Source organism: Pholis gunnellus, assembly GCF_910591455.1.
Source record: "Pholis gunnellus genome assembly, chromosome: 6".
Lineage (NCBI taxonomy): Eukaryota > Metazoa > Chordata > Actinopteri > Perciformes > Pholidae > Pholis > Pholis gunnellus.
The window spans coordinates 18,152,079-18,179,015 of NC_136532.1; the positions used below are offsets into that span (position 1 = coordinate 18,152,079).

A 26,937-nucleotide genomic window follows, 5' to 3' on the forward strand; every position below is an offset into this window, starting at 1 on the left:
AAGGAATAAACACAACAAAATGTCTTTTCGCTTCACGGGTTTGCTACTTCCTGGAGACAGAACTACATCCGGGTTACTCAAAAGGTTGCCGCCGCCGCCATGTTGGTGAATGAAATTAGCTCCAAAACATTGAATAGCCGCTAGCAATATCGATATTTTATTTTCTCGCGGAATAGCATTTGTTACAGCATGTGACTCTTTGTAAATATGACTTAGGATTCATGAAACCACCGCAGAAGTCCATTCCCTGTAAGTAACACCGTTGAGGTGATCAAATGTATTTATTCATTGGAAGCTGGCCTGCTAGCAATAACAAGATAACATCGTTAGCATTGACTAGCACGCGTACCGTAGCAAGGGTCATTGTAATAGCTGAAATAACACATACAGCATTATTGCAGATGTAACAGTTTACTATATGTAATCCAATTTGAGTATATTAATCACACAGCCCCTAGTCCATGCCTAATTGTTTTTAAAATAGAGTGGTTTGATGTGTTATTGTAATGCTACTAACTAGCTAACGTTATGCCCCCGGAGCGAAACGTCGTAACACACAATGAAAATGTAAGCCAGTAACGTTAACCAGAAACTAAGGCTATATGTTGGTCATTTTGGTTGTGAATATAACGTTATTGTGGTGCATAAACGATTGACGTTAGTCTAGAACGATCTCTGTAACGTTCATTTAGCTAGCGCTACTGTAATAGGCCAACAGTAACAGATCACCAACATCAGTATATCACCTTTGTTTGCTATGCAGGTTGTCTTTGGCTGATTAATCACAACAGTAAACAAGATCTACCATCACTTCCATTACAGGATAATATATCAATATCTGGCGATATAACGTTAGATATATTGTCCGACACACACGTAAAAGTGGACGTTACGCTAGATATATAGTGTAAAGATGGTTGTAGCTATGTTATACGTTAAAGATGTAATGTAACAATAACTGAGTGCTTGCCAGGTGTATGATCCGCTCTTAAAGCTAACAGTACTTTGTTATTAAAACATTCCATAGCTGTACACAACAATAATCACATTTTAATATGTGTGAAGATGTGCCAGCTGTCAAGTGTGTAGCTGTCAAGTGTACTGACCACCACCTGCCCTCTGTTTCTGCATTACATTCATCTACATGCACGTGGACCTCTATATGTGTGTATGTATTTAAGATTACCACTTTAATACTAGAAGTGGGTGATGTGCCATTTTCTATCAAGATATTGATATATATCATGATTTAGTTCATTGTTTGTTGAATAATTTGAGAAATAGTGTATAAAATATAAATAAGTACAGGAATAGTTCTAGAATAATTCAGTAAATTGTATACCTGTCAAATTAAGAAACACAATAATGTAAAATCAAATAGAAATACAATATTGCCATAAAGCACAATTGCTCATTACGCTGCAACACTGCCGACAATGACCTAATACAACCAGAGATTTTAACGGTAATTGCAAAGGTATAAGCGGTATGGCATAATCTGACACATGAAAAATGCATATCTTCTTTATATGCTATTTAAAGAGAACCCTATTTATATTACAATTCATTAAGATGTTTGAAATCTGAGCCCAACATGTTTATTATAGTTTTGTAACAATGTGTCCCTAATTCATGCCATACTTGGGTGACTTACCAGTCAAAGCCTGCTGACCACCGCTTCTTTGAGTCACATTCAATAGTTAAAATCACTTATTGTTGTGCTTTGCTGTGTTCCCTTTCCACAGATTATTGTGTTTAGACATAGTAACAGTGTCACGCAATGCAACATGGAAGTGGATCACAGAATATGCAACGACAGCTTCAGAGATCCAAGTCTGCCAGTGGGGCTGATGCAGAGGAGCAGCAACAGCAGCAGCAGCCCACCATGGCAGTCACACAGCAAGCTACAGTTAACCACCCTCAATCTCCTGTGACCACGTTTTCCTCTGCTGCCAGCCCTTCAGCCCCCCAGTCACCCAATTATCAGATAATCATGAGTCGTAGCCCAGTCACTGGCCAGAACATGAACATCACATTACAAAATGTGGGACAGATGGTGACTGGTAACCAGCAGATCACCCTAACTCCACTTCCAATCCAGAACCCAGCATCCCCTGGATTCCAGCATACTACACCTCAGTGGAGGTTTGAGCATGCGCCATCCTCCTACATCCAGGTCACCTCACCTGTGCCCCAGCCCATGCAGCCCCAAAGTCCCACCCAGCACAGCCCGGTCCCTCTGCAAGGTGTGACGAGGCCAGGAGCACCTGCAACAGCGTTGGGTGTGTGTGGACAGAGTCCGACACGATTTGTTGACGCTGGTATGATAGTGCGGCAAATCAGCTTAAGCAGTCCGTCGGGAAGTGGCCACTTTGTTTACCAGGAAGGGTCGGGACTGGCCCAGATTGCCCCAGCCACACCCGGCCAGATACAGCTATCCTCTCCAGGAGTACCAGGCTCTGTGAGGGAACGCCGACTCTCTCAGCCCCACTCACAAACCGGAGGCACCATCCACCACCTTGGACCTCAAAGTCCTGTGGCTACCAGTACTGCTCTCCCCATTTTGGGCAGTCCTGGTCACATCACCACTTCCAACCTACCTCCACAGATCAGCAGTATCATTCAAGGGCAGCTGGCACGCCCTATGATATTTGAGAAGACGCAGCAGGGTGTGGTTGCCACAACCACAGCGTCATTCAGTTTGCCCTCCTCCATTACATCTTCTAGCACATCCCTCACCAGTCAGCACCAAGGGATGCCCAACAATCCTCTTGCACCCAACAGCATGGCTGTGACCACTGTGAGGAAACAGGTTCCCAAGAGGTTAGAGGAAATTGCTCCTTCTACTCCAGAGATTGCCCAGCTGAGAAAACTGTGCATGGAGCACCACAGCAAGAAGAGGGAGAGCCTGAAAGAAGTGTTCAAAGAATACCTGATTGAGCTTTTCTTTCTGCAGCACCTCCAAGGGAACATGATGGACTATGTCGCTTTTAAGAAGAAGCCCTGTGTTCCCTTGTATACTTATTTGAGGCAGAATGACTTGGACCTTGAAGATGAAGATGACGAAGAAGAACAGTCGGAGGTCATTAATGATGAGGTATAACATCGGCTGGTTCTTTTTGTAAGATCAAGAAGGAATTCTAGAACTAGAAAACTGTATGTTCGTTTCATCCAATGAATACAGTTCACTCTTTAAATCTGTGTCTTTTCAGGTTAAGGTTGGTACCGGTAAGGATGGCCAAGCAGTGACACCAGTTGCCATAGCAACACAGCTTCCTCCCAATGTGTCTGCAGCGTTCTCTGTCCAGACACAGTTCCAGGTGATGGAGGCGACACTTTGTTTAAGCACTTGGAAACAATAAATAGTTTTATCTTCATGGCTAATCCCGTGAGAGGTTGGTTTTTTTTTTATGCAGGGACACCAGGGGACTGCTGGTGGCAACATGACAAACCCCGGAGACATGGACGCCTTTAAGAGGCAACAGGCTATGGTGCAAGCAGGTAGGGCAAGGATCGTAGACCCCTGTCTCTCTTATGTTGCTTTGTTTCCTCCCTGTTTGCTTTATTTTCTGTTTGTTTTCTTTTCTCCCTCTTAATTGCTTCTGCTTTTAGACATTTGGCACCCTCTACTAGCGCTGTGTGTTGAAGTCTTAACCCGAGGAAGGAGAGGTGACCTGTAAGGTCTTCCGATGGTCATTGCTCTGTGCCGAGTGCTTTTTTTGCGTTATGAGGGTATTGTGTGTTTTAAATCCCAGATCAGGCTAAGAGGTCCTGGATTGACGTTGGTCGCCATGGGCTGATTTTCCAGCATCCTGGTGTAGCTCTAGGATCACCTGGCGTTCCACTCCAGCAGCTTATGCCAACTGCGCAAGGTAGGAGTGCCACTACCAGGTCGTTCTGTGTTCTGTTCGATGCCGCTGGACGTATCCCCTTCCTCAAAACTAAGGAGAATTAAGAAAGTGAATCACAACATTCCTCTTCTACAAACAAACTTCAAGCAGCGTCAACAAACAGATCTTCATCCATCTGCTGGATTTTCCCAGCAGTCCTCAGGAAGTTCAGGCTTAGCTGTACCAACACCATCTCTCTCTCTCTATCAGGATAAATGGGGAAGAAGACAATTGAAGTCTGAAGAAGAGTAGCCACTCAATGGGAAGATGCCATGTCTTATGATTTTCCCTTTTTTTTGTTTTACTTATTGATCACCCGTCGTTATTCATCTCTTCTTTTCTGAAGTTTGTTCCCGTTAGTCATCTTTATTTGGACAGACCTTCCCGTGCCGATGGAGTTTCATCTTTTTTGGCGGTGGATCACAGTGAGAATAACTTCACTTTCCAATGGGTTTCGCTTGTTTTCCCATTTCTATGAATCCACGTGTCATGCGTCCTTTTGGTTTCCCATCGTCATTCCTTCACAAGTCTTTTACTCTCCGACTGTCCGTCCTCGCATCATCAACAGGGATTCCAAAAATCATCAATCTTAAACTCATACGTCACATCTTCAAGAGTGTCTTGATTCACCTCATGTTCACGTTTAGTTGATTTCCTTCCATGTTATTTCATGGCATTTTGTTCTGACTTGGCTTCTTTCCCTCAGTCTAAGTAGGAGGGGAATCATGTCGCGGAGTTGCGTTCACGGCGCAGGTTTTTGCGATTGTGGTGGTGGTGGTGGTGGTGGGTGTGTCAGGGCCAGGTGTTGATGGCGTCTAGGCAAGGTGGTGTGACGCGCAGGGAGGTAAGGCAGGTGCCGCTTTAGTGTGCAAAAGCTCCGCTCAGGCCCGCTGTCTGCAAGACCCCATGTTCGTCCTTTTGCTCGCCTCTGTGCTTTGTCGCTATGTGAGGCATCCAGGTGCTTTGGTTACCGCTAGAATGACATTGCTTCATGCATGCCAAACATATGGTGTTTCTGTGAGTGTCTGCTCTGTATTTTTATTTCCGCTTTCTTCTCCCTGTCTCTTAATCAGAAGTTCTTTTTTTTTTCATTTTCCTTTGTAACATTTCTATTCTTCCTCTCTTAAAAACCTCTCTTATTGCATGTACAAGTTTTGATGTTTTTAACCATATTCTCTCAACATTTGAAATGCAATATTTTGCTTTTGCATTTATCAAATTAGTATTTTATTTGAGAGACATGTAGATTCTCACATTGATTTCATTTCTTCTGTAATCATTTTTGCTGTATGACTTTCATTAGTTTCTGCTCTGATCATCAGGAAGTAGTACACCACTGTTGATTCATACAGTACATCTAGTTCAAGGTTCTGAGGAGCTCCCATAGCTGAAGCTCAAACTGTCATTTACAATTTAAAAGTACTCTTTCATTATCTACTCACAGCTTAAAAAAATTAACTTGTATAAATGGGTCTCTCAAATGTAGTTTAAGTGAAAACTACAACTTAATGGCATTTAAAACCGTTTTATTCAAACAACAGCACAAAAAGACACACAAAGCACTTCACTTACCTAAGATGACATGGTTGTCTACTTGATTTTTACTGTCTTTGTGTTGCTTTCTATACCACCCCCTTGTTTGTCCTATAATTTGGTTACTATGTGTACAGGCGGGATGCCGCCTTCTCCTCAAGCGATCCAGATTCCAGGACAGAAGCAGACCCAGCAAGTGTACGACCACTCCAAGGGACCCCCGGTGCAGAATGCAGCCAGCCTGCACACCCCTCCTCCCCAGCTGCCCGCTCGGTTGCCCCAAGGTGTCCTTCCTATGGCAGGCCTGTCCATGACACTCTCTCAGCAGGCCCAGTTAGTGGAGAACACAGCTCAGCCTGGTGGTCAGCTCCAGGCACAAGTGAAGGTGCAGACAGGTGGGCCTATCATGGCCACAATAAACCCCCACACACAGCTCCAGGCCCAACTGCAGCAGCAGATGCAGCCGGGACTTCATCTCCAGTTGCAGCCCCAACAGCAACAATCCCAGGCCGTACTGCAGCCAGGACAAGCGGTGAGTCGACCTGAAACCATGTAAATACAGTTTTTATGACTAACTGGTGATACTGCAATTTTACCTAATGAGAACTTTGTTTTCCTCTCTTCATTATAGACGGTGGCACTTGCTCGCCCTGGTACTGAATCAAACCAGCCGGTTCAGAGGATTATGACCAACTCGATATCCATGTCTCCTGCTCCACTCTCTGTTACCAATTCTGTTCCAACCCCCCATACTGCAAGTCCGCTCCGCCCTCTTGGCTCGAACATCAACCCAAGCACCCAGTCCAAGCTGACGGGAACCAACGGTATATCTACGGTCAAAATTGGTGGCTTTGGTCAAAGTGCGGCCATGCAGTCCTCCCAGGAGGGTTCTCAAGATAAACAAGTGGAGCAGGCCAAACTGGTGAGTCCCTAAAGCACACTTAGTTTGCAAACAGATAGACGCTGTTTCTTCAAAGGTCTTGAAGACACTTATGTGTTGTGTTCTGCATTAGTGCATTGTGTTGTATTTTGGTCTGCTCATTGAGGTTTTTAATTTGGGAGCTAACTGAAAAAAGGATGAATATTCTTCATTTTTATTCTGATGTCAAACACTGTTTCTATTTCCCAGGAGAGTCAAGTGCATCAGCGCATCTCTGAGCTAAGGAAGGAGGGCCAGTGGTCAGCCAGTAGGCTCCCAAAGCTTGTGGAGGCCTCACGTCCAAAGTCCCACTGGGACTATCTCCTGGAGGAGATGCAGTGGATGGCTGCTGACTTTGCCCAGGAGAGGAGATGGAAAGAGGCTGCTGCCAAGAAGGTATGGCAGAGATTAAATAATTCACAGTGAGAAATGAGAAATTACACATCAGCACAACAAAAGGTGCAGAAACTGATGTTTTTGTTGAAAGCCGAACTGTCTCATGTGTCTCCACTTCAGCTTGTTCGTACATGTGCCCGTTACCATCAAGAGCAAAAGAAAAGTGAAGAGAGGTTAAAGAAGGAAAGGGAAATTCATCTTCGTCACATTGCCAGCACAATCGCCCGTGAGGTGGAATTCTTCTGGTCAAACATTGAGCAGGTATGTTTATTTATTTCATTTTCCTAATGATTTACAAATCATAACAGTATTTTTTTCCATTTGTAATTAGATTTTTTTTTTTGTCAGGTTGTGGAAATTAAACTCCAGTTTGAAATCTATGAGAAGAGGCTCAAAGCTCTCAGCTTACAGAAAGCGTCAGCCAAAGGTACGTCACACTGAGCAGCTACCAAAGATACAACAAACATATTTGCTTCACAAGCTTTTACTTTCCCATCCATTGATTCTGTGCCAGTTCATCTCACTTGTAAGTACTTTTTTAATAACCAGATTGTTGTAATGAATTTAAATGACTTGTGTTTCAGTACCTGGTCAGTCAGCAGGAGTGAAAGCTGATAAGGAGGTAGGTGCTGCACTGGCAATACAAATGCACATTTTCAATCCTATTTATATTTTCTGATACATGTTGTTTTTTCTTCTTTTTTTCTAGGAGGTTGTGACTTCAGCTAAAAAAAGGAAATCAAGTTCGTCCTTGGTTGATGAACACGGTATGAAAGTAATAACATGGATGTTCAAGAGCGTGCACTGTTGCTGTTACTCTGCATAGTTATGTGCAACTGATCATTATACGTCATTTCCTTTCCTCGCAGATATAGAGAGCACCATAGAGGAACAGGAGGCCATGGAGGGGGAAGCAGACCACAAAGCAGAGTTGGTTGACCTGGCCAAAGATGGTACATATTTACTTAACTTCTCTGTCTATGCATATGTGGAGAGCCAGGATTATGGTTTATTTACAAACACCATTTTGTGCATAACATACGATATATTCAGGTTATCAGTAAACTAGGCTTTGTTGGTGTTATTTTTATCCATAACTTGACATTACACTGGGGTACACAGCACAAACCCACACTGTACGGCTGGGAGTGGTCACCTTATCTTAACGTAATGTAACCTAATAGTTATTAGGTTTGGGTTTACATTATTTTATGATGTAAATCAATCTTCATTTGAATGATCCAATATCGATTCATGACATCAAGCTTTTAATAAATGCCTTTTTCCATGGATGCACGAAGCTTTAAAGTGAAAAGGAAATTTTGTTTAGTTTATGTTATTCTTAATAATTATGTTAACAACCCTGCTATACGCTACTGTTGCCCATAATGGTGAGTTAAACACATGTTTGGTATTGATATTGTGAAAATATTCTTGGGTAATATATCTTTTTTTGTCTCTCAGCAAATTACAAATGAATTAAAATGATTACACCATACTTTCACTTGTTGCTTAGTTAAATACACCATTCAAGTACCAGAATATCTGTGAATATGTCTGCATTGCTCGAATGCTTTTTATTTGGCTTTTAGCTGAGGTGCCTCTTGATGCTTTGAAGAAGCAGTATGCTGGCGCCTACGTTGACGGCTTTGAGTGGCCTCAGCCGAGTGATGAGGATGACATGGAAGAGACTGAAGGTGCCTTTTGGAATTTAAAAAATTAAATTGTCCTGGTCACCCTCACAACTGTTTTATTGGTTTAGCAGTTGTAAATTATTATTACTTTTATTTTTTCAGAAGTGGAGTGTGCGACAGGCAGCCCAGCGGAGGCGGTGTTGATTGACTCCCTGCTTAGCGTGGACCAGTACCGTGGTGCTGATAAAGCCTCGTCCTCTGACTCTGATAAGAAGCCCGCTAAAGACATAGCTGAAGTAGCCGCTGCCACAGAGCTCATCCTGCCTAAGGGCAGCTTCAGGACCACTTCCTCTGTAAGACGCACACACACACGCACACATTAAAGAAAAAAAAGATGCCTTTTATCAGTTAAGAAAATCTTTTATAATCTTTTACTTTATTAGAGCCGCAGCCCAGCTCCTTTTCTACTGCATGGGTCGCTGCGAGAGTACCAACAGATTGGTGTTGACTGGCTGGTAAACCTTCACAAGAAACACCTCAACGGCATCCTCGCTGATGAGACCGGCCTCGGCAAGACCGTACAGACGGTGGCTTACATGGCGCAGTTAGCTGGCCAAGAGGGTAGGCCTCTATGCAGTGCTATACACAATCATTGTCCTCATTTATTAAGAGTGAATTTAATTAAGATGGAGTCTGTTTGTGTCCATAGGCATCTGGGGACCCCACCTTATTGTAGTAAGGACCTGCAAGTTGCTAAATTGGGAGGTGGAGTTCAAGCGCTGGTGTCCTGGCCTGAAGATCCTCTTGTATCTTGGCAACAGAAGGGAGCGCAGATCTAAGAGAATGGTAGTTTGGCTGTACTTCAACAACACATATCGGCAACATTACTCAATATAGAAGGCCTTTCTTTTCAATACGCAGCTGTAAATGTGGTAACAAATCATCATTGGTCTCTACAGTGGTGGGGGGAAGCCAACAGCTTCCATGTATGTGTGACGTCCTACAAGCTGCTGATGAAAGACCAGAGCCATTTTGTGAGGAGAAGGTGGAGGCACCTGGTCCTAGACGAGGTGCAGCTCATCAAACACATGACTGAGAAACACTGGGAAACAATCTTTGCTCTCAGAAGGTGAGCAGGGGGATAAACATGATACTAATTACACTTTCTCAAGAATCAGGATTGTTTTTTAGAAGAGTTTTTCTTGCATATGTGCAGGTAGTTTAGTGCAAATTATTAGACTGATGTGATCTTTTCTGTGTATTTTTCTCTTTCTTTGTTAAATCACTTGGATATTCTGCCAGATGCTTTTTAAGTAACACATTTCTGTGCATCTTGCAGTGAGCAGAGGATTCTCCTCATCAACACTCCTCTACAGAATACTCTGAAGGAGTTGTGGACCATGATCCACTTCCTTTTGCCAGGAATCACCAGGTCCTACTCTGACTTCCCTGTTAAGGCCGGCACCGACCAGAACCAGGACTACTGCCACAAACTGGTCATTCGCCTGCACAGGGTAAGTGTAGCGCCTTTCAAACTGTGCTACATTAAAATTCAGAAATGTGACTGATTTGTCCTCACCTCCGATTCTTGCACATTACATAATTGAATCTTCTTTTCCCTACCTGTAGATGATCCAGCCTTTCATCCTGAGGCGCTCCAAAAGGGACGTGGAGAAACAACTGCCCAAGAAGTACGAGCATATTCTGAAGTGCCGTCTCTCGACCAGACAGAAAAGCCTTTACGAAGATATCCTCACTCAACCAGGGTGAGATGTTTGCGCCACATGGATAGTTATATTGTGATGTCAAAGTAAGGTCTGTTCTGGCACTGAGAATAATATTTGATAAGCTCACCATGAATGAATTGGGCAATATACAGGTACTGGAGTTAAAACGGGTCATAAATCTCTCTCTAATATTTGTTTTGTGTTGCTGGGAAAACAACTCCGTCAAAGAACTGTATTTATTCAGCTTTCTTGCCAAAAACCTCAAACCTTTTTGCTTCATGCACCGCAGAGCAAATTTACAAATGAATCACGGGACGGCAGTCAATTACAACATGTTTTATGGCCATATAAAACATGTTCCATCACATTATGTTTTCAAATCAATTTATTTTCTGTAATAGAACAAAATTAAATGCTTTGAATTATCCAGATCTTGCTAGTGCCATACATGATTCAGGATTAGCTTCAGCACCTTAGTTTTTACTGGGAAGGACCTCTATTTTACATTTTGAAGGTTTCAATATGTACTTGTCTTTTAGTATTGGCTGCATCTTTCTCTTGTTTTGAACTGTTCATAATCATGTCTTCTGTCTGGGTGTGCTCCCTTAGAGCTCAGGAGGCGCTGAAGACGGGTCATTTTGTCAGTGTGCTTCAGGTCTTGATGCAGCTACAGCGAGTGTGTAACCACCCTGAGCTGGTGGCCCCCAGGGAGACCAGCAGCTCCCACTTCTGCTCCGCTCTGCAATACAACGTCCCGTCGCTGGTGCTGGGAGCTCTTCAGAATGACTCAAGCAAGGTATACACTTGTTCGTATCATTGCTAATGTGCAGAAACGTATTCATAATCAATCTGCATTGATCCGCCTCCGCTGTTGTCTTTTATCTCATTCTCCTAGATTGCAAACATGTCCATATTTGATCTGATCAATAACGAGAACAGACTGACTCGGTATCAGACTGAAGAGGCGCTACCCAAACTAAAGATCACTCAGCAGCTCATAGAGGAGATCCACTCTGCTCCAGAACCACCAGCACGACCCAAGCCATGTCCGATAAAACCCTTGAGGTCAGCAAAAAAATCTCCAAGTACCTTGACATGGTTGATGTGGAGATCCATCGACATTTTCAAAATGTAAACCTCATATCGTAATACTGATAATCTTTTTTTTTTTTCTTCGTAGATTGTTCCAGCCGGTGCAGTATGGAACGAAGCCAGAAGGTCGCCTGGCTGCCATCACAAGTGCAGCCGGCCAGCGTCCTCCAACGAGCTCTCCCGTTACCAGCACCTCTGTTTCCACCACCAACCAGTCGGCCCAGGCCCGGGGCAAGTCCCCCGTCACCACTGCAACGACGGCAGCCCCCTCTCACGGTAAGAACACGTCGGCAGTAATACTCAGTCAAGGACAGAACATGTTGTTTTCAGTGGGCGAAGGATTCCAGTTGGTGTCCATCACAAAGACAAACCTAACTACCCATAGATGTTAATGGTGCCTTTAACTAATGTTCTAGTCTGAACCTTTTGTTACATACTGAGTTATAACACAGTGTGCATATATGCTGCATGAAATGTCACTGTTGGGGAACCTGATTTACTTTGTCATGTTTAAAAATGAATTCAAGCTGTGCCCATAATGTCATATATGGTTATCTTTAGTGTTTGGAGCACATTTTTAAATGATGTACAGTGTGTACATATTTATGCACTCTGCTCCTACAGCTTTATGGAGAGGTTTGGGGACACCCTCACTGGTCACGGAGGTTTCATTTGTTTAGATTTATATTTCTATGCAGCAGTGGTGGGCTGGCCTCATTGTTTTCACCTGATGGCAGCACAGCCAGGATATAATGAAAGAAGCAACAGTCATCGTAAACCTTTTTACATGAAGAGCTGCAGGCAAAAGGTCTTTACTGCGTTTTAGTTGGGGGATCGCATCGTAACCCTCTGAATCAGAATCGAACGGTGAGGAAATTCCCACCCCTAGCTTTAGGTGCACTCGACTTCCACTGAATTCATCCACACAGATGGAACTGATTTACTAGAGATACACAATTACTGTCACACCAACTTTGGTCAATGTCGGGTAATAGATGTTCATCAATGAGATAGTTCGCAGTGATTATTTTGTCCATTTATAATCAATAACATCTCTAATCCTGCTTGCTGTTTTGGCCCACTACTGCTGAGTGATTTTGTATGGATGAAAGTGTTTGATCGCATCGATGATTTGACTAAATATTGGATTACCCTTAACATGTAGTCCCATACCCCATTGCCTTGTATTTCACAGCAGTTGGAACAGCCACTCAGAGAGCCCAGACTACCCCTCCTGTCAGCAGCAGCAGCAGCAACACTGCCTCTGGGAGCAGTGGCATTGGGCAGCATGTGTTGGGGGCTGCCCCTGTGGCCTTGGGCCAGGCCTTAGCTAGCACAGTTGTGGGATCTGTAGCTCCCACCAGCCAGCCTGCATTAGCACAGGTCCCCAGGCCAGCTCTCGCCCCCAGCCATGCCATCCAGCCCAGCTTACTGTCCCAGAGGCTGGTTCTTACATCTCAGGCCCAGGCACGGTTGCCTAGTAAGTGGCCTCCCCTCCCTCTCAGTGTTTCCCCTCCACCTCTGGCACAACACAGTATGGGCTGCTCTACACTGAGGCCTTTACTCGAGGCACTGCTGATATGTGTTCAGTTTTCACTCCTCCCAGAGAAATGGCTTTGTGCATAGACTCAAACTTGTAGTGGTAGCAGCACTGGTGATGCAGCAATTTTGGTCATGGCAGCGATGCCACGTAGCAATAGCTCCACAACTGATAGTGTTAAAAAAAAAAGGATATCCCCGTAAGATTAGATCTGTAGCCATATCAGCAGCATCTCTACAGCCTCAGCATTCTCCAATTTCTTTCTCGATACCTGCATGTACACTATAAACAACCCACATATGTTATACCACACCTCACTATACTATTTAACTTAATTATGATGCCCCCCCTCCCCCTCCCCCTTTTTAATATTTATTTCTCCCAGTTTACTAATATTCTTTTGTCTCTTGCATCAGCACAGCTGCAGGAAAAACATCCCAAAGCTTTGGTTGTTTTAGTTTTTTTCTTTGCTAATGTTATGATTTCACCCTGATGCAAAGCATGTGGTAAACGTCCCACAAATGACCAACACTTTCCCCTCAAATGTGAACAGAGAATCCTTTTCAGTAACATCACACAGTCTTTGAATATAAAAACCTAGAGATATATAAAGCTTATGTTGTTTCAAAAATTCCAACTCTTGTGTGTTGGAACTGAAGTTGCTGAAACCCTTTGAATGTAAACACTTTTACATATCATTTGTGAGCATGTGTTAGCGTTACGTAAACGTGACTTCATGATTCATGCACACTCATTTCTTGTGCCCACTAATTAGCAATGTGTTCCTTGTAAATACTTCATGCAGTTAATAACTTGTGTGGATGAAATAATGGAATAAACAGAAACAATCTATGAAAGGATGCCAAAAATCACTTGTTTACAACTAAAACCCAAACTAAAGTGTATGTGAACCACACAGCCTGGACACCGTTACCTGGTGTATTGTCACTGTAGTGACACAGCACAATGTGTTGCCGTCACTATTAATGATTTGTGCACACAAATAGCTAAATACATGTTCTCCAATAGCTGCTGGGCTCTGTACATTTCATTCATTTAAATGATCATTAATACCTTTACACTGCAATTTATATCCTTAGTAAACATCTTCAAATTCCTGATATCTTTGGTTACTCTTTGATGGCTTTGTTGTTACTTAACATTGTCACGGTACGGAGAAGTACAGTGCTAGTCGGAGGTTTGTAAACAGCCCTCATAGTCGGCAACGGGTCTGAAATCAAGTGTTTTCCTCTCCTGTCTGACTGAACATTTCTCATATTGTTTTGTCTGCCACTTTTCAAACTGAACCTCTGTAGAATGCTTTAGAATTGTAAACCCTGGGTCAGTGGTACCGGACCGTAGACATGTGAAATATATCATCATGTATCCGTAATCTCTGACTTTTTTAATTTAGTAATTGCATTTAAAAGATAATATTTCTTATAATGGAGGCAGTTACATTTGAAATTGACTGGGAAATCAATCATACCATTTCTAAACTACTTTGAGTTATTACCAAAAATAGAGTGACGATGTTCATGATTTCTCATTTGCGCCTCTTACACCTCACATATATGTTCTAATGTAACGGCCTCTCAGCATTGCTTCGCCAGAAAAGGCTAAAAAGAGTTCAAAGCAGTGTTTGAAAAATGTAATGTTAAATGAAAAAGAAACATATAAACATAATGATTGATGAATTGGGGGTGTTATTGCTATTATGGATATTGTTTGACAGCAATCCTTAAGTATACTTCGTTGAAAGTGCATCAGTGCTTTATGTATGTGTATGTTTCAGGTTCTCTGTTTCACTGAGGACTGCCCTTACAGACATTTTCTTTCCCCTTCAGGGTTTTTAAATGTGGGAGCTGCTATAGTTCTGTTGTGGAGGGCGGCTGTGCTCGTTCCTCTGATTAATCCACCCTGGTTTTTGCATGTCTTGTCTCTTTTTCACCCTTAAACTAACTGATGCAGAGTATATTGTTTTGTAACTATTACAGACATTTCAGCCTAGACCTTTTAATGCCGTCGTTGATAAAGTGTCTGTTCTTCCTTCCCATTGAAGGTGGAGATGTGGTGAAGATTGCCCAGCTGGCCAACATAGCAGGCAGTCAGAATCGTATCTCCCAGCCAGAGACTCCCGTCACTCTGCAGTTTCAGGGTAACAAGTTCACTTTGTCCCCCAGCCAGCTCCGCCAGCTCACCACCGGACAGCCCTTGCAGCTCCAAGGTACACTCGGTAATGTACATCCCATTGTCACACTTTTATCTCAAAATAATTCTCTCTTTGTATCTACTAATTCTACTTGTCTGCAAGTCCTCAAGGCCTTGGGATCACTTAAGATGGGTACCATATACTTTCAAATTCCCTGGTTTGATTCTGTTGGGGGACCTTTTGTTTCTTGTCATCAGCCTCTCTCCTCATGTGTCCCGTCTTTCTTTTATCAGCTGTCAATAAAGACCAAATGCAAAAAAAATGTCAACACAACACACACATTACAAATGAAACAAAAACAGTAGTACAATTTTTATAAATTTGCATCATAAGGATTGTAAACGGCAGCAACAAAAACAATTCTCTGTGCAGATAATATGGCCGACATCTTCACATTAATAATTCAATATTTGGTCGGGCCGGTTGGTCGGCCGTGGGCGGTGATCGTCTCAAAGTCCGCTGCACTTAATCCAATCCCCACACTTCCTTTTCAGATGTTGATGAATGTATTCTGTCATAGGCCATTAGTGATAAACAGGAAAAAAACAACAAATAAAGACAAAAATGTAGCAAATTCATGGGAGCTACCGGCCTCAGCACGTACATGCGCCGCTGTTGCCATATTTCCTTGAAGGTACAATTGTTTCTGGTTTCTGCCTCAGCATGACTGTTGTTTTTATTTTTCACTTTTATTTGAATGGCCAAGTGGGTCTTAACTGCCACTCTAGCCAGTGTTAGGTTTTGAGAAGGCCCCTCTTATATTTGTTGCTTAATGTGTGTCATGGATTTAGGCAACATCCTGCAGATTGTGTCAGCTCCAGGGCAGCAGATCATCAGACCACAGGGATCCATGGTCATGCAAACAATGCCACCAGCTGTCCCGGCCTCCAACGCCTCAGCTACACCTGGCCCACCTCATCCTACCCTGTCAACGGCCCAACAAGGTGACTCATTCACAGTAAACATGTTGCATCGTTATCTCTGATTAATCAAGTCTGTCTCAGTCACTTGTTTAGTCGCATCATCTCGTACCAATATTTTATTATAATGCTGAAAGTTAATAGATTTTCCTGTTCAATAGGTTGAACACTGGATAGAAGAATTTATAGAATTTATTCTTTTTCTTATTACTGACATTGTGTGTTTCTTTTTAAGCATTGGGTGTAACAACAAATGCCACGTCAGCCCCCACCAAGCTCACAACTGCAACTCATGCTGGTTCTCAGGTCAGTGCATCACTTTCAAGCACACGTCTATATTCCCCGGTTAGACTTGTTTTATAATCTAAAGACAAAGCATGAATAAAAATGACTAATTGTGGTTGTGCGCACTGCCTCTCGCTGTAATCTGCAGGAGTCTTCAGAAGAAAAGACTCAGCAGCTGAAGGAGCGTTTGTGCCGCCTGTTTGAAGCGAACGAGCGACGCTGTAGCCGCAGAGTGTTGTACGGGTCAGACCTGCTGCAGGCTTGCACTTTGAGCACAGAGCCCGGTCACTCGGCCCTGACCGCTGGAGGCTGGAGGTGGGTGGGCAGAGAGAGCTGCCTCCGGGCCCAGAGAACCTGCGTGGCTACCACCTCTACACTGCAGTCCTCTCTGCTCTCTGTGGAGGACCGTCTGGAGGCCGCCAACAGCCTCATCAAGAGGTACTTCAGCCTAGTGTTGAAGTCTTGTTTCGTCTGTATGTGTAGCTTACTAGCCCTGCATTTGTTGGGTGAAACAAATACTTTTTATTGCAATATTAAAAATAATCACAATCTCTACCACCATCTTGTTCATGAAATTAACAATTTACCAAAGAGGGTTTTTATCAAAATGCAATTCCATATGTTTTATTTCCTAATCCAAATGATGACTATCCGATGGACTGTTGTCATGTTATAGGTTGGTATGCGTGGTGCCTCCAGCTGAAGCCACACCTCCTCGCCTGTATGCAGCCAATCCCCCGGTTCCCTACAGCCTGGAGCAGAAATCCCTTCACCGTCGTCTACAGGAGGCCTCTGATCCCCACAGTGCTGAAATCCACCGCTTGGTATCCAGGCCACTCCTTCGTTTTTTTGACCTGCAGCTAATGCAGATGGACTCAGGTTAGCCTCGCACCTTTTTTGATAATTTCTTACAAGCAGGAAGCTCGGGCTGCAAAAATAATGACTTAATGACATGTATGGATAACCGCAATATAACTAATAACATATATGCATGTGAACGACTCGTCTTATCCCAAGTTTCCTTAGTATACCTTTTATCAAACAGAAGAATAGGCTCTCCGTACATAACCATCTCTTGTACACACTTAACACAATATTTGAATATAATTAAATAGAAACAGTGCTGCTGTTAGATTTCTGCCCTATAGAACAGTTGAAAGGAAGAATACAATGTAAAAGACAATGAAAAAGTGAAGTAATTTAGCCTTTTTTTCATGCTCCGATCTAGTATTTTCACTCAAATATATATTGTATAAGCTGCTGGGATTACAGACAAAAATGCACCTGCTAATGTACACACATAATGCTCTTTATAGTTAAAATAATTCTCTGTGGTGTTTCAGCTGCAAAGAATTCTAACTTTGAATATTTTTCTTTTCCGAAGGTAAACTGGAAGCTCTTGCCATTCTGCTGCAGAAGCTGCGATCAGACAGCCGCCGTGTCCTCATTTTCACTCAGATGGTGAAGATGCTCGACATCCTGGAGGCCTTCCTAGATTTCAGACAGCTCACTTATGTGCGGGTCGATGAAAGCGTCTCTCCTGACGAGCGACAGGTAAAATCACCACCATACATACAAGAAGCTTCTTAGTTGAAATTAAGCCAGCGTTGACCTACTTAAAAAATGTGCCGCCGTGTCACTGGCAATGAAACGTATAATCATAGCAATAACTATTGTCATAGAGAGCGATGGGACCAGGTATAACAGTTGACCAGCAGTGGGCAAGCTTGTGCCATGAAGGGCAAGAGCGTATGACTGTTCTATGTCGTTTACCAGTCTGTTCACCTGGTTGGTGGTTTTTGTCCCTGCAGGAGAATATAAAGAAGTTCAACAGGAACAAGAAGGTGTTCTGCAGCATCCTGACCAACCGCTGCTGCTCTGCAGTTGGGACTTTGTTTGATGCCGACACCATCATCTTCTACGACACGGACCTCAATCCCAGCATGGATGCCCGCACCCAGGAGTGGTGTGACAAAATAGGACGTTCCAAGGACATACACATATACAGGTGATATTATCACCACGGTGAAAGGTCTTCCTTATTGTTACCCACTTTGATAGTGAAGGACGTCGATGCTACTCTGGTTACTCTTTGTTGCCCAGGTTGGAGAGTGGGAACTCCATCGAAGAGAAGCTGCTGAAGAACGGCACCAAGGACCTGATCAGAGAGGTGGCTGCCCAGGGTACCGACTACACCCTGGCTTACCTCACACAAGTAAGAGGAATTCACTGTGGGTCTTCTGGTCCTGGAGTTTCAGAAACTCTGCACAATTCTTTTATTTTGAATTTCTTTAAGCTATAAAAGTTTGAATCAGTAAAGCTGTCATTTTCTTCAAGACCCATGACTATACTTTCATTGAACTGGGGACATATAGAAACTGACCTGATATGTTTGTGTTCTCAGCGGACTATACAGGATCTGTTTGAGGTGGAGGCTGGCTCGGGAGAGAAGGTGGAGGAGTTTGTGGTTCTTCACCAGGAGCCATCGGCCTCCGAGGCCATCTCTCCCAGAGTGGCTAGGCCCTACATCCAGGCTCTCCACAGCATAAACCTGGACACCCCCCCCGAGGAGGAAGAGCAGCCGCAGGATGAGGAGTTAGCGGGCAAGGACTCAACGGAGGACAGCCAAGAGCCAGAGAACCAAGCTAAAGAAGAGCCTCCTCAGAAAGAGGAGCTGAACGCAGTCATGGAACAGGTACAACTCACACAAGACGTGTATCATAAAACAATTGTTTTTTTGGCTGTTCATCTTGCTGAGTTTATAGTTCCTTACCTTCTCTTAAACAGCTCACACCGATTGAAAGGTATGCCCTGCATTACCTGGAGTACCTCCACATCAGTGACGATGAAACTGCTCTCAAGGTAACTTTCACTGAATATTATTCTATAGATTTGAGGTATATATTTACAGATTTATTGTGGTATAGATGTGAAAATCAGTCCATCATCATCTCTGATTTCTGCTCCACTGTGTTGGTGTTTCAGTGTACTATTTGTCCGTTGATGAATTGGACTGATCCATGTTTATATTCCTCAGGAGCGGTTGGAGTGCTCTAAGAGAGGCTGGGAGCTGCAGCAGCTGCAGAAGCTGAAGGAGGAGGAGGAGGAGCGGCATATTACAGAGGGAGACGAAGATCTCTTCACCTACACCAGAGAGGATGCCTACAACATGGTGGGTGTTCACTGCTAATCAAACATGAAGTGGTGTGTGGATTGTGCTGCGCTGTTGTCGACGTTAACCTCTTCTCTGCGTTTCAACAGGAGTATGTATTCGACGCAGAGGACGGCCACACAGAAATCATGCCGGTAAGACAACCAAATGTTAAAATATGCCGACAATTTTAAATCTTGATCATATGTGTACATTTTTACACAAATCCTTGTTATTATCTGAATTTGGATCTTCACTGTTCTCACTCTTATTTAATGTATTTGTACTGAGCCACACAATGATGTGCTATGTTCTGACCTGTTGTATTCTGACACAGCTTTGGACTCCACCGACCCCACCTCAGGATGACAATGATATTTACATTGACTCTGTGATGATGCTGATGTATGACACCACACCCATGCCAGAGTCCAATCTGCCTCCTGTCTACGTCCGGAAGGAGCACAAAAGACTGAAGATGGACCCCTCAGGTATAACAAGATTAGTCATGAAGGCCTTCGTTATCTCCTTTGTACAACAATATGTCAGTCCCGCACTACCTAGTGCTCTAAACAGTGGTTTCTTCTGTCAGTCAAGGAATTTTTGAAGTGAATGTGTATTTTAGGGGAAATAGTTTTTTGAGACTGTTTAAGAATAGATGCATACAGTTTTATGCATTCCTTACTCGAGTGTGCTTGTCCAGCAGCAGCCAGAAAGAAGAAGAAGGGCCACGGGGAGACGGTCATTCCTCCACGCTCCCTGTTCGAAAAGGCCAGCATGCTGAAAGTTCGCAGGGAGGGAAAGGACCAAAAGAAGAACTTTTCCCTCAAGCAGCAGGCGCCCTTTGCCAAGCCCCTACCCTCGCTGGTTAAACCTGCCATGGAGGCCGGCCCGGACAACCCCGAGTGGCTCATCAGTGAGGACTGGGCTCTGCTTCAGGTACTGGCTTCACTCATCGTTGACATGATGACGTTTCCCACAACCATGATGGAAATAGATCAATCTTGAAATTGCAGTTTATATAATATGTACATTCAATGTCCAAATACCCTCGCTGCGTGTCTCACAGGCTGTAAAGCAGCTGCTGGAGTTGCCTCTGAACCTGACAATCGTCTCTCCTGCACACACTCCGAACTGGGATCTGGTGAGCGATGTGGTGAACTCCTGCAGCCGCATCTACCGCTCGCCCAAACAGTGTCGCAACCGCTACGAGAATGTCATCATTCCCAGAGAAGAGGGCAAGGTAACGGAGAGTGAGCAGTGTAGTGCCGTGTCACCCTGCTTTTTTTACTTGTTTCTTTAAACCACGTCTCTAACTTATTTTTTCAGTTGGTGTATGAGGCAAACCCCAAGAAGAAAACCAAGAGCATATACAAGGTACCCTATCCTGGCCTTGTATGTGATGAATCGTTCTCTGCTCTTGAATTCACGGCCTAACTCGTCTTCTGTGTGTCTGTGTCCATGTCCAGTCTAAGAACAGCCGTCCTCTAAGGACCTGTCAGATCTACACACAGGATGACAACGCCACTCACATCCAGCTCTACAACAGCCGCTTTGAACTCATGAAGATTATTGCCAGCAAGAGGAGCCCACCGATCAAACCGCTGTAAGTTCTGATGGTGTTCCGTTCACAATGAATGCGTACGTTTCCTCAAGCTGCTCACACTGAAGCAGGAGATTTCAAACACTGGAAAAAAAGCCGAAGTTCAGATGGGATATTTCATTTTTAACTGTATTAATTTAATTTGTGCTACTTTCAGGCTCGGCATGAATGCATTCCAGAAGAATCCCAAACATGCCTCGGTTTTAGCAGAAAGGTGTGTTTAACGTCACCATTTTTGTATTGTTGACATCCAAACCTCAAAATCTCGATTAGAAGAACAAAGCATGACATTGTTTTTCTTTTCTTCAGTGGGATAAGCTACGACAAGCCCCTACCTCCCATCCAGGTGGCATCTCAACGTGCTGAAAGGATTGCCAAGGAGAAAAAGGTGATTGTCGACAGTTGGCGTCAATTAGGAGCGCCTGCATTGTGTTTCCCCGCTGTCGGATCCAAGTCGGGCTTGTTTTCCGTCTTTACTGACATGTTTGTGTTTGATTGTGTGCACTGTGTGTTTCCAGGCCCTTGCGGAGCAGCAGAAGGCTCAGCAGTTGGCCCAGCAGCAGCAGGCTGGAACCCCCCTGCCCCCGGCGGTCCCCGGCCAGGCGCAGACTCCTGCTGCTGGCCTGGCTCTGGTTCCTCAGGCCGCCACAGTGGCCGGAGCCGCTGCGGTGCCTAACGTGGCTGTTCTGGTGAGAATACAAACATCCAAAAGCAATATTCTTCTACGTATCGTGAGATCCAAAACACGCCGCTTCACCCAGTGAAAGCTAATACACTTACTGTTCGTGTTTTTCAGGCTGGGGCCATAAAAAATGCCACTGTGGGCACAACCCTCCAGGCTGGTACGCTGACACACACATGGTTCACATTACAGAGCTGTTGGCGTTGGAATAGTTAATTCATTTCTCTTTTGTTTCTCCCAGCGACTGTAGGGGGGAATGTGATCGTGAACACAGTAGCTGGAGTTCCTCCAAGTCCCTTCCAGGCCAACAAACGCCTGGCGTCTCCCGTCATACCAGGCACTCTGTCTGTGAGTCATGTTCATTTATCACTGCTGTTTTAGCTTAGCTCGGCCTCCTACTGACTTACTGGAATCCATGACGCAAATAGCTTTTGTATTGTCATGAAGCAGAATGCCCACCTACTGCGTCCTGTAGACAGAATGATCATTACGAGTGTAAAAGCCTTTTGCTCATTGTGTTGCTGTTTGTGTTGTTGTTGTTGATCCAGCCTGCTGGTGCAGCCGGAGCCCAGGTGGTCCACGCACAACAGAGGGCCGTCACGGCTGCCGCTGCCCCTGCCGAGGTGGTCGCCATTGCTCCGGGTCAGGGTGTTCGAGCCGTGACCCAAGTGACGGCGTCCGCGGTAGTTTCTACCACTCTGAGCCCGGTGCAGTCACAGACTCGCCCACTGGTCACTCAGGTCTCAGCAGGTACTGAACTGAACACGGGCTGTTCTCTAACACCTCGAGTACCCATTACTGTACTGACAGATCTGACTTATCTGCTGTCCTCCATCCAGCCACAGGTATGCAGTTGCCACAAGGAAAGACTCTCACCCCGGCCCACCTGCAGATGCTGCGACAGCAACAGCTGCAGCAGCACCAACAGCAGCAACAGCAGGCTGCGTCCCCACAGATCAAAGCTGTAGGCAAACCCCAGGTACACCTCCAGCGTATTAACACAATGGCTTTACAAAAGGCAACGGGTCACTTTGAGAAATGTGAATCTCTGTTGGATAAATCAAACATATGAGCAGCTGTGACTGTAATTTTGGAGAACGATCGCAATGAAACACTGTAATCTGTGTGTTTACAGGAGTTGTTGAAGATGCACAAGCATAAGTTGCAGCTGCAGCAGCAGCAGCAGGTAGCTGCAGCCGTGGCAGCAGCCCAGGGCCAACAGGCTGCAGGGGCCCAGCAGGCCGCCCAGGTGCAGCCTGCACAGGCGGCCCAAGCCAACCCCCAGCTAGCGGCTGTGGCAGCACCCAGACCTGGAGCCGTGCTGACCGGCACCACTGTCGCCAACCTGCAGGTGGCCCGACTGGTAAGAGGAGAATTTGATTTGACATAAATACAGAATTTGTTAACCTGTTAAGTGATTCCAGTATGCGTTCATGTCATTTTAAGTCCTTTTCTTTCCTCTGTCCGTGTCAGTGGTGGAAGTTGTGGCATCATTAATACTGGTTGTGGTTCCTTTCACAGACTCGAGTGCCAACTCAGGGCCAGATTCAGGGCCAGACAGGACAGACGGCCCAGGTGACCCTCACCAAGCCTCCCGTGGTCTCTGTGCCTACTGTGGTCTCATCAGCTGGCGTCACTACTCTGCCGGTCACAGTAGCAGGCATTAGTGTGGCTATTGGTCAGCCCCAGAAATCAGGTGAGTCTTATTAAATCTCTTTGACAGTGGACATTGTTTCTATGACCCTGACTTGCTCCTCACGTCCATGTGGGCTTTCATTTTTTTATTATGTTTTGCTGTTATTATAATAATATGCCTGTTCTTGCTCAACCTTTTTGTGACATCCATGCTGTTGTTGTCATTATCACAAATCACAATATCCTACTGTCCCAATATGTTCTTCTCTCTCCTCTCCGTCAGGTGGGCCTGTGCTGACGCAGCCATTCCCACAGATGCAGGTCCAGCAGCTGCTTCAGATGAAGAAGCAGCAGCAGCAGCAGCAGCAGGCGGCAGCAGCAGCCCAGCAGAAAGCAGGGCAGCCGCAGCAAGGACAGGCCACTGTGCAGCAGAAGGTAAACACACAAGGAGTTATTAGTTCAATATAAATAATAATCTATGAGGAAGATGAGGTAAACTGTAATTCTGTTATTTCCCTTAGATCGGCACCCAGCAGGTTACAGTGCAGGCGGCCCAGCCAGCCCAGCAGCAGCAGCAGAAGGTGACCTATGCTTCCACCACACAGCTCCAACCTGGAATCAAGACCCAGTTCTTTACTACATCCATCTCCCAGACTCAGAAACCCACTGGAGCCCAACAAATCCAGGTACATTATCAGTGGCAGTCACTACCGCAAAATAAATATTTGCCGATAAACAGTTGGGTTTGTGTGTTGATATGAGATTTTCTTGTTGACTTCTCTTATCAGGTGGCTAAGCTCCCACAAATAGTGCAGCAGCAAACCACCGTGGCCAATATTCCACAGATTGTGTCTTCTTCCCAGCAGGTAAAGTGTTTCTTTGTGCCGATCATTGGTCCTGAAGGTAGCCTCTGTATTGATGATCGTTTTTCTCCCTAAACTGTATCGTGAAATTGGCTTTTGAATATTTGTTCAGATCATCATTTTAACTTTGTCAAATGTGACATGCTTTTCTGTCTTTATAGTTTGATCCAAAAGCTTGAACTCTGTCAGATACTTTTAGTCAGCTCTTTGTAAAAGCACCGTGAAACTTTTCAATGCAGCGGAATGGATCACATCAAACCCCTGAAACGGATGTTCTGTTCGTGTGGTTTCTCTTCAGATCCAGGCCCAGACGGTGACTCTGACCCAGGCAGCCACGTCTGCGCCTTCTCAGATGCAGATGATCTCTGCCGGGACGGCGACGGCCCAGGTGGTCCAGCAGAAGATCCTCCAGCAGCAGCAGGTGGTGACTGCAGCCACTTCACCCAAGATCCAGACGCCTCCCCCGCACAGCCCCGCCCAGCAGCCCGCTGCACCCTCTTCTGCGGAGTCCCCGGCTCAGACCCAACAGACCCAACAGCCCACCAAGGGTCAAGCTCGCCAGGGCGGCATCAGGGCCAAAACTCCCGCCAAGCCCAACGGGGGAAGCGGCTAGGAAGAAGCACACTAACGAAACTGCAATTACCAAATGTTTCCCTGCAGTACAGATGCGACGGTACTGAAGTTGTGCTGAGGCATTCTTATAGATCCCACAGCAGCTAACGCCAGAGACAGACTTTGCATCACATTGTTAATCGCATCAAACCGTTACCTCACTCCCAAACTGATTAAAACTGCGTTCGACATAATTATTACAGGGCTCACACCTAAACTATTCTGGCAGATCAACCGCAGCACTGTTGCCCATAATTCCTGTGGGATCCATAATGTTGCCGTACTGAGTAAACATTGTTACATCTATTCTTTCGTCATGAAATGTGGAAATTTCTTGACATTATCACAACTTTCCCCTTGGCTACTGCCCAAAAACATCAAAACGACAGACACAGCAGTCATGCCTTCAAATGATGATTATATTATAACTCGAGATATCTGAGGCTTCTGGGTAATTCTGCATTGGGAAACGAGCTGTCCATTAGAATAAATGTGTTCATAAATAGTCCCTTTTATGTCTAATTCCCTTGTTGTCTATAGATACTGAATGGAGAGTAATGCACGTTCCTTTAGTCATTTGTTTTTTTTTATTGCAGCAAATACACTGTAAACATGTACTTTAGTATTTTGTGTTTTCTCATAAATTGTCTTTTTTTATTGATGTCAAGGAAAAAAAAATGTAAATATCAATGAAAAACATTTGTACTTGTAAAGTAGTCGTGTTTTCATTGGGTTTTTTCAGCCTAATTGTAATAAAGTGTTTTGTTTTTATACACAAATTCATCTTTTTTCCTTTCGTTTTTTTTCATTAAATCCGTTGTAACTACTTGGAAATCTTGTGAGTTCTTATAACGCATTCCCTGGTTTGTTATAACATCTGCAGCCGTCCTGTAGCTTCAACAGTTTGCCGGGACTTTATTTGTTGTTCTACCAAAATCCGGAGGTTGTAATCTTTAATTGGGGATTTTGTATTAATAGAAATTATTTTTCTTTTAGTCATTAATTAAAAAAAGGTCCTGGAGGCTGGCAGGATCTGGACAAGTAGCTTTCATCTGGAAAAACAAAAAACCTCCTCACCAAACATAAATTGTCACAGTCAAAGGCTGCTGTACAGTAAACGCAGTGGTTTGGCATGCAGTTGCCTTTACACAGACTGAGGTAGGCAATAGTGACTAGAAAGCCTTCTCAGCAGTGTCTGCTTGGCCTGGCTGGATGCTGACTCTTGCAGATATGTTAGCTGAGTAAGTCGGACACAAGGGCGAAGGAGCTGAGGATTAACGAACATACTAAAAAAGATGTACTTGCGTGCATTAAGGAAATGCTGCAGATGTGTATTGTTCCACAAGGGGGCACTGTTGTATCAACATCACCCTCTTGAGGAAGGCCCACCACCACACTGGGTTTTCCAGCTCATTGAAATTTCCCATCTGCTCCTTGGTGCATACCCTGCATCTCCTCTCTCCACTGCCACTTATTTGGTGGCCGGTCCACATTCACCACTAAATGAGTGAGACAAGGGAGGTGAGGCGGAAGAGAGGACCGAGAGATGAACAGATGGGCAAGGCTGGTTCCTTTTTGCCCGGGCATCACTCCATCCCTGTGCTCGACCTCTTTTATTTCTATCTAGAAGAATTGTACATTATAAACGTTTATTGCACAATGTGAAGGTCAGAAACATGAAGATTTACGATGGCCCGTGTATTGATCCATTAGAGCTGGAGGAAGAAACAACTAGCAGGCTTCAGAGCACAGGAGCTGTCATGGTGTGGTTAAGGAGAGTTGAATCACACCCCTTCAGTTATACATCTCACAGGCTTCACATCTCTCTGAGACTGTGTGCATGTGAGGCAGAAAGCTGCAGAGACACGGGAAATTTAAACACTTGTGTAACCATTCTCCACTTCTACCTCCACCCACCTCCAACAGACAGGGATGAGTGTAGGTGCACCGTTCGCACACAACTGTAAACATGCAAACACATGTTTCAGCTTCGATTTCAAACCAGAGGAACAAAACAAGCTCTGTGATCCAGGAACTGAGAGTGAAGTTCAGTGTGTAGGAACCCCCCCCCCATGGCTGCACTTTTGGAGTGCTTGTATTGTGATATCTTTATCTACATTCAAAAAGTCGTGCATGAGGAGGGGTGCAGGGTAAGCAGAGTGAGGTTAAAGCCGCTGAGGCTGTCGACAGTCAATCTCATCCTTCTACTGAGACACCAGCCTTCCCACCATGAGCGTGTTTAC

The 26,937-nt window shown here is 44.6% G+C and overlaps 1 protein-coding gene across 4 annotated transcripts; it reads left to right on the top strand.

Annotated features, from left to right (window-relative positions):
• Window positions 1-109: 109 nt before the first annotated feature.
• ep400 (E1A binding protein p400) lies at window positions 110-25,507 on the top strand. 4 transcript variants are annotated; one of them, XM_079161545.1, is made up of 52 exons: window positions 110-249; window positions 1,746-3,097; window positions 3,213-3,320; window positions 3,417-3,501; window positions 5,561-5,955; window positions 6,055-6,345; window positions 6,553-6,738; window positions 6,859-6,999; window positions 7,087-7,165; window positions 7,323-7,360; window positions 7,448-7,505; window positions 7,608-7,691; window positions 8,331-8,435; window positions 8,535-8,725; window positions 8,816-8,993; window positions 9,082-9,218; window positions 9,332-9,501; window positions 9,712-9,886; window positions 10,002-10,138; window positions 10,709-10,895; window positions 10,995-11,164; window positions 11,280-11,467; window positions 14,794-14,967; window positions 15,735-15,887; window positions 16,099-16,169; window positions 16,297-16,586; window positions 16,825-17,027; window positions 17,533-17,702; window positions 17,960-18,156; window positions 18,252-18,363; window positions 18,553-18,843; window positions 18,936-19,010; window positions 19,186-19,320; window positions 19,410-19,454; window positions 19,637-19,790; window positions 20,003-20,238; window positions 20,369-20,542; window positions 20,629-20,676; window positions 20,769-20,905; window positions 21,060-21,116; window positions 21,212-21,290; window positions 21,421-21,591; window positions 21,699-21,744; window positions 21,826-21,932; window positions 22,133-22,334; window positions 22,424-22,563; window positions 22,720-22,947; window positions 23,106-23,280; window positions 23,503-23,654; window positions 23,741-23,905; window positions 24,008-24,085; window positions 24,381-25,507. In XM_079161545.1, exons 2-52 carry the CDS (start codon window positions 1,781-1,783, stop codon window positions 24,693-24,695), a joined length of 9,000 nt encoding a protein of 2,999 aa, XP_079017671.1. In that variant the 5' UTR covers window positions 110-249; window positions 1,746-1,780; the 3' UTR covers window positions 24,696-25,507. The 4 variants fall into 4 exon arrangements, with proteins under 4 accessions (XP_079017671.1, XP_079017672.1, XP_079017673.1 ...); XM_079161546.1 differs by having other exon boundaries at window positions 20,006-20,238; XM_079161547.1 differs by having other exon boundaries at window positions 14,794-14,958.
• The last annotated feature ends 1,430 nt before the right edge of the window (window positions 25,508-26,937 follow it).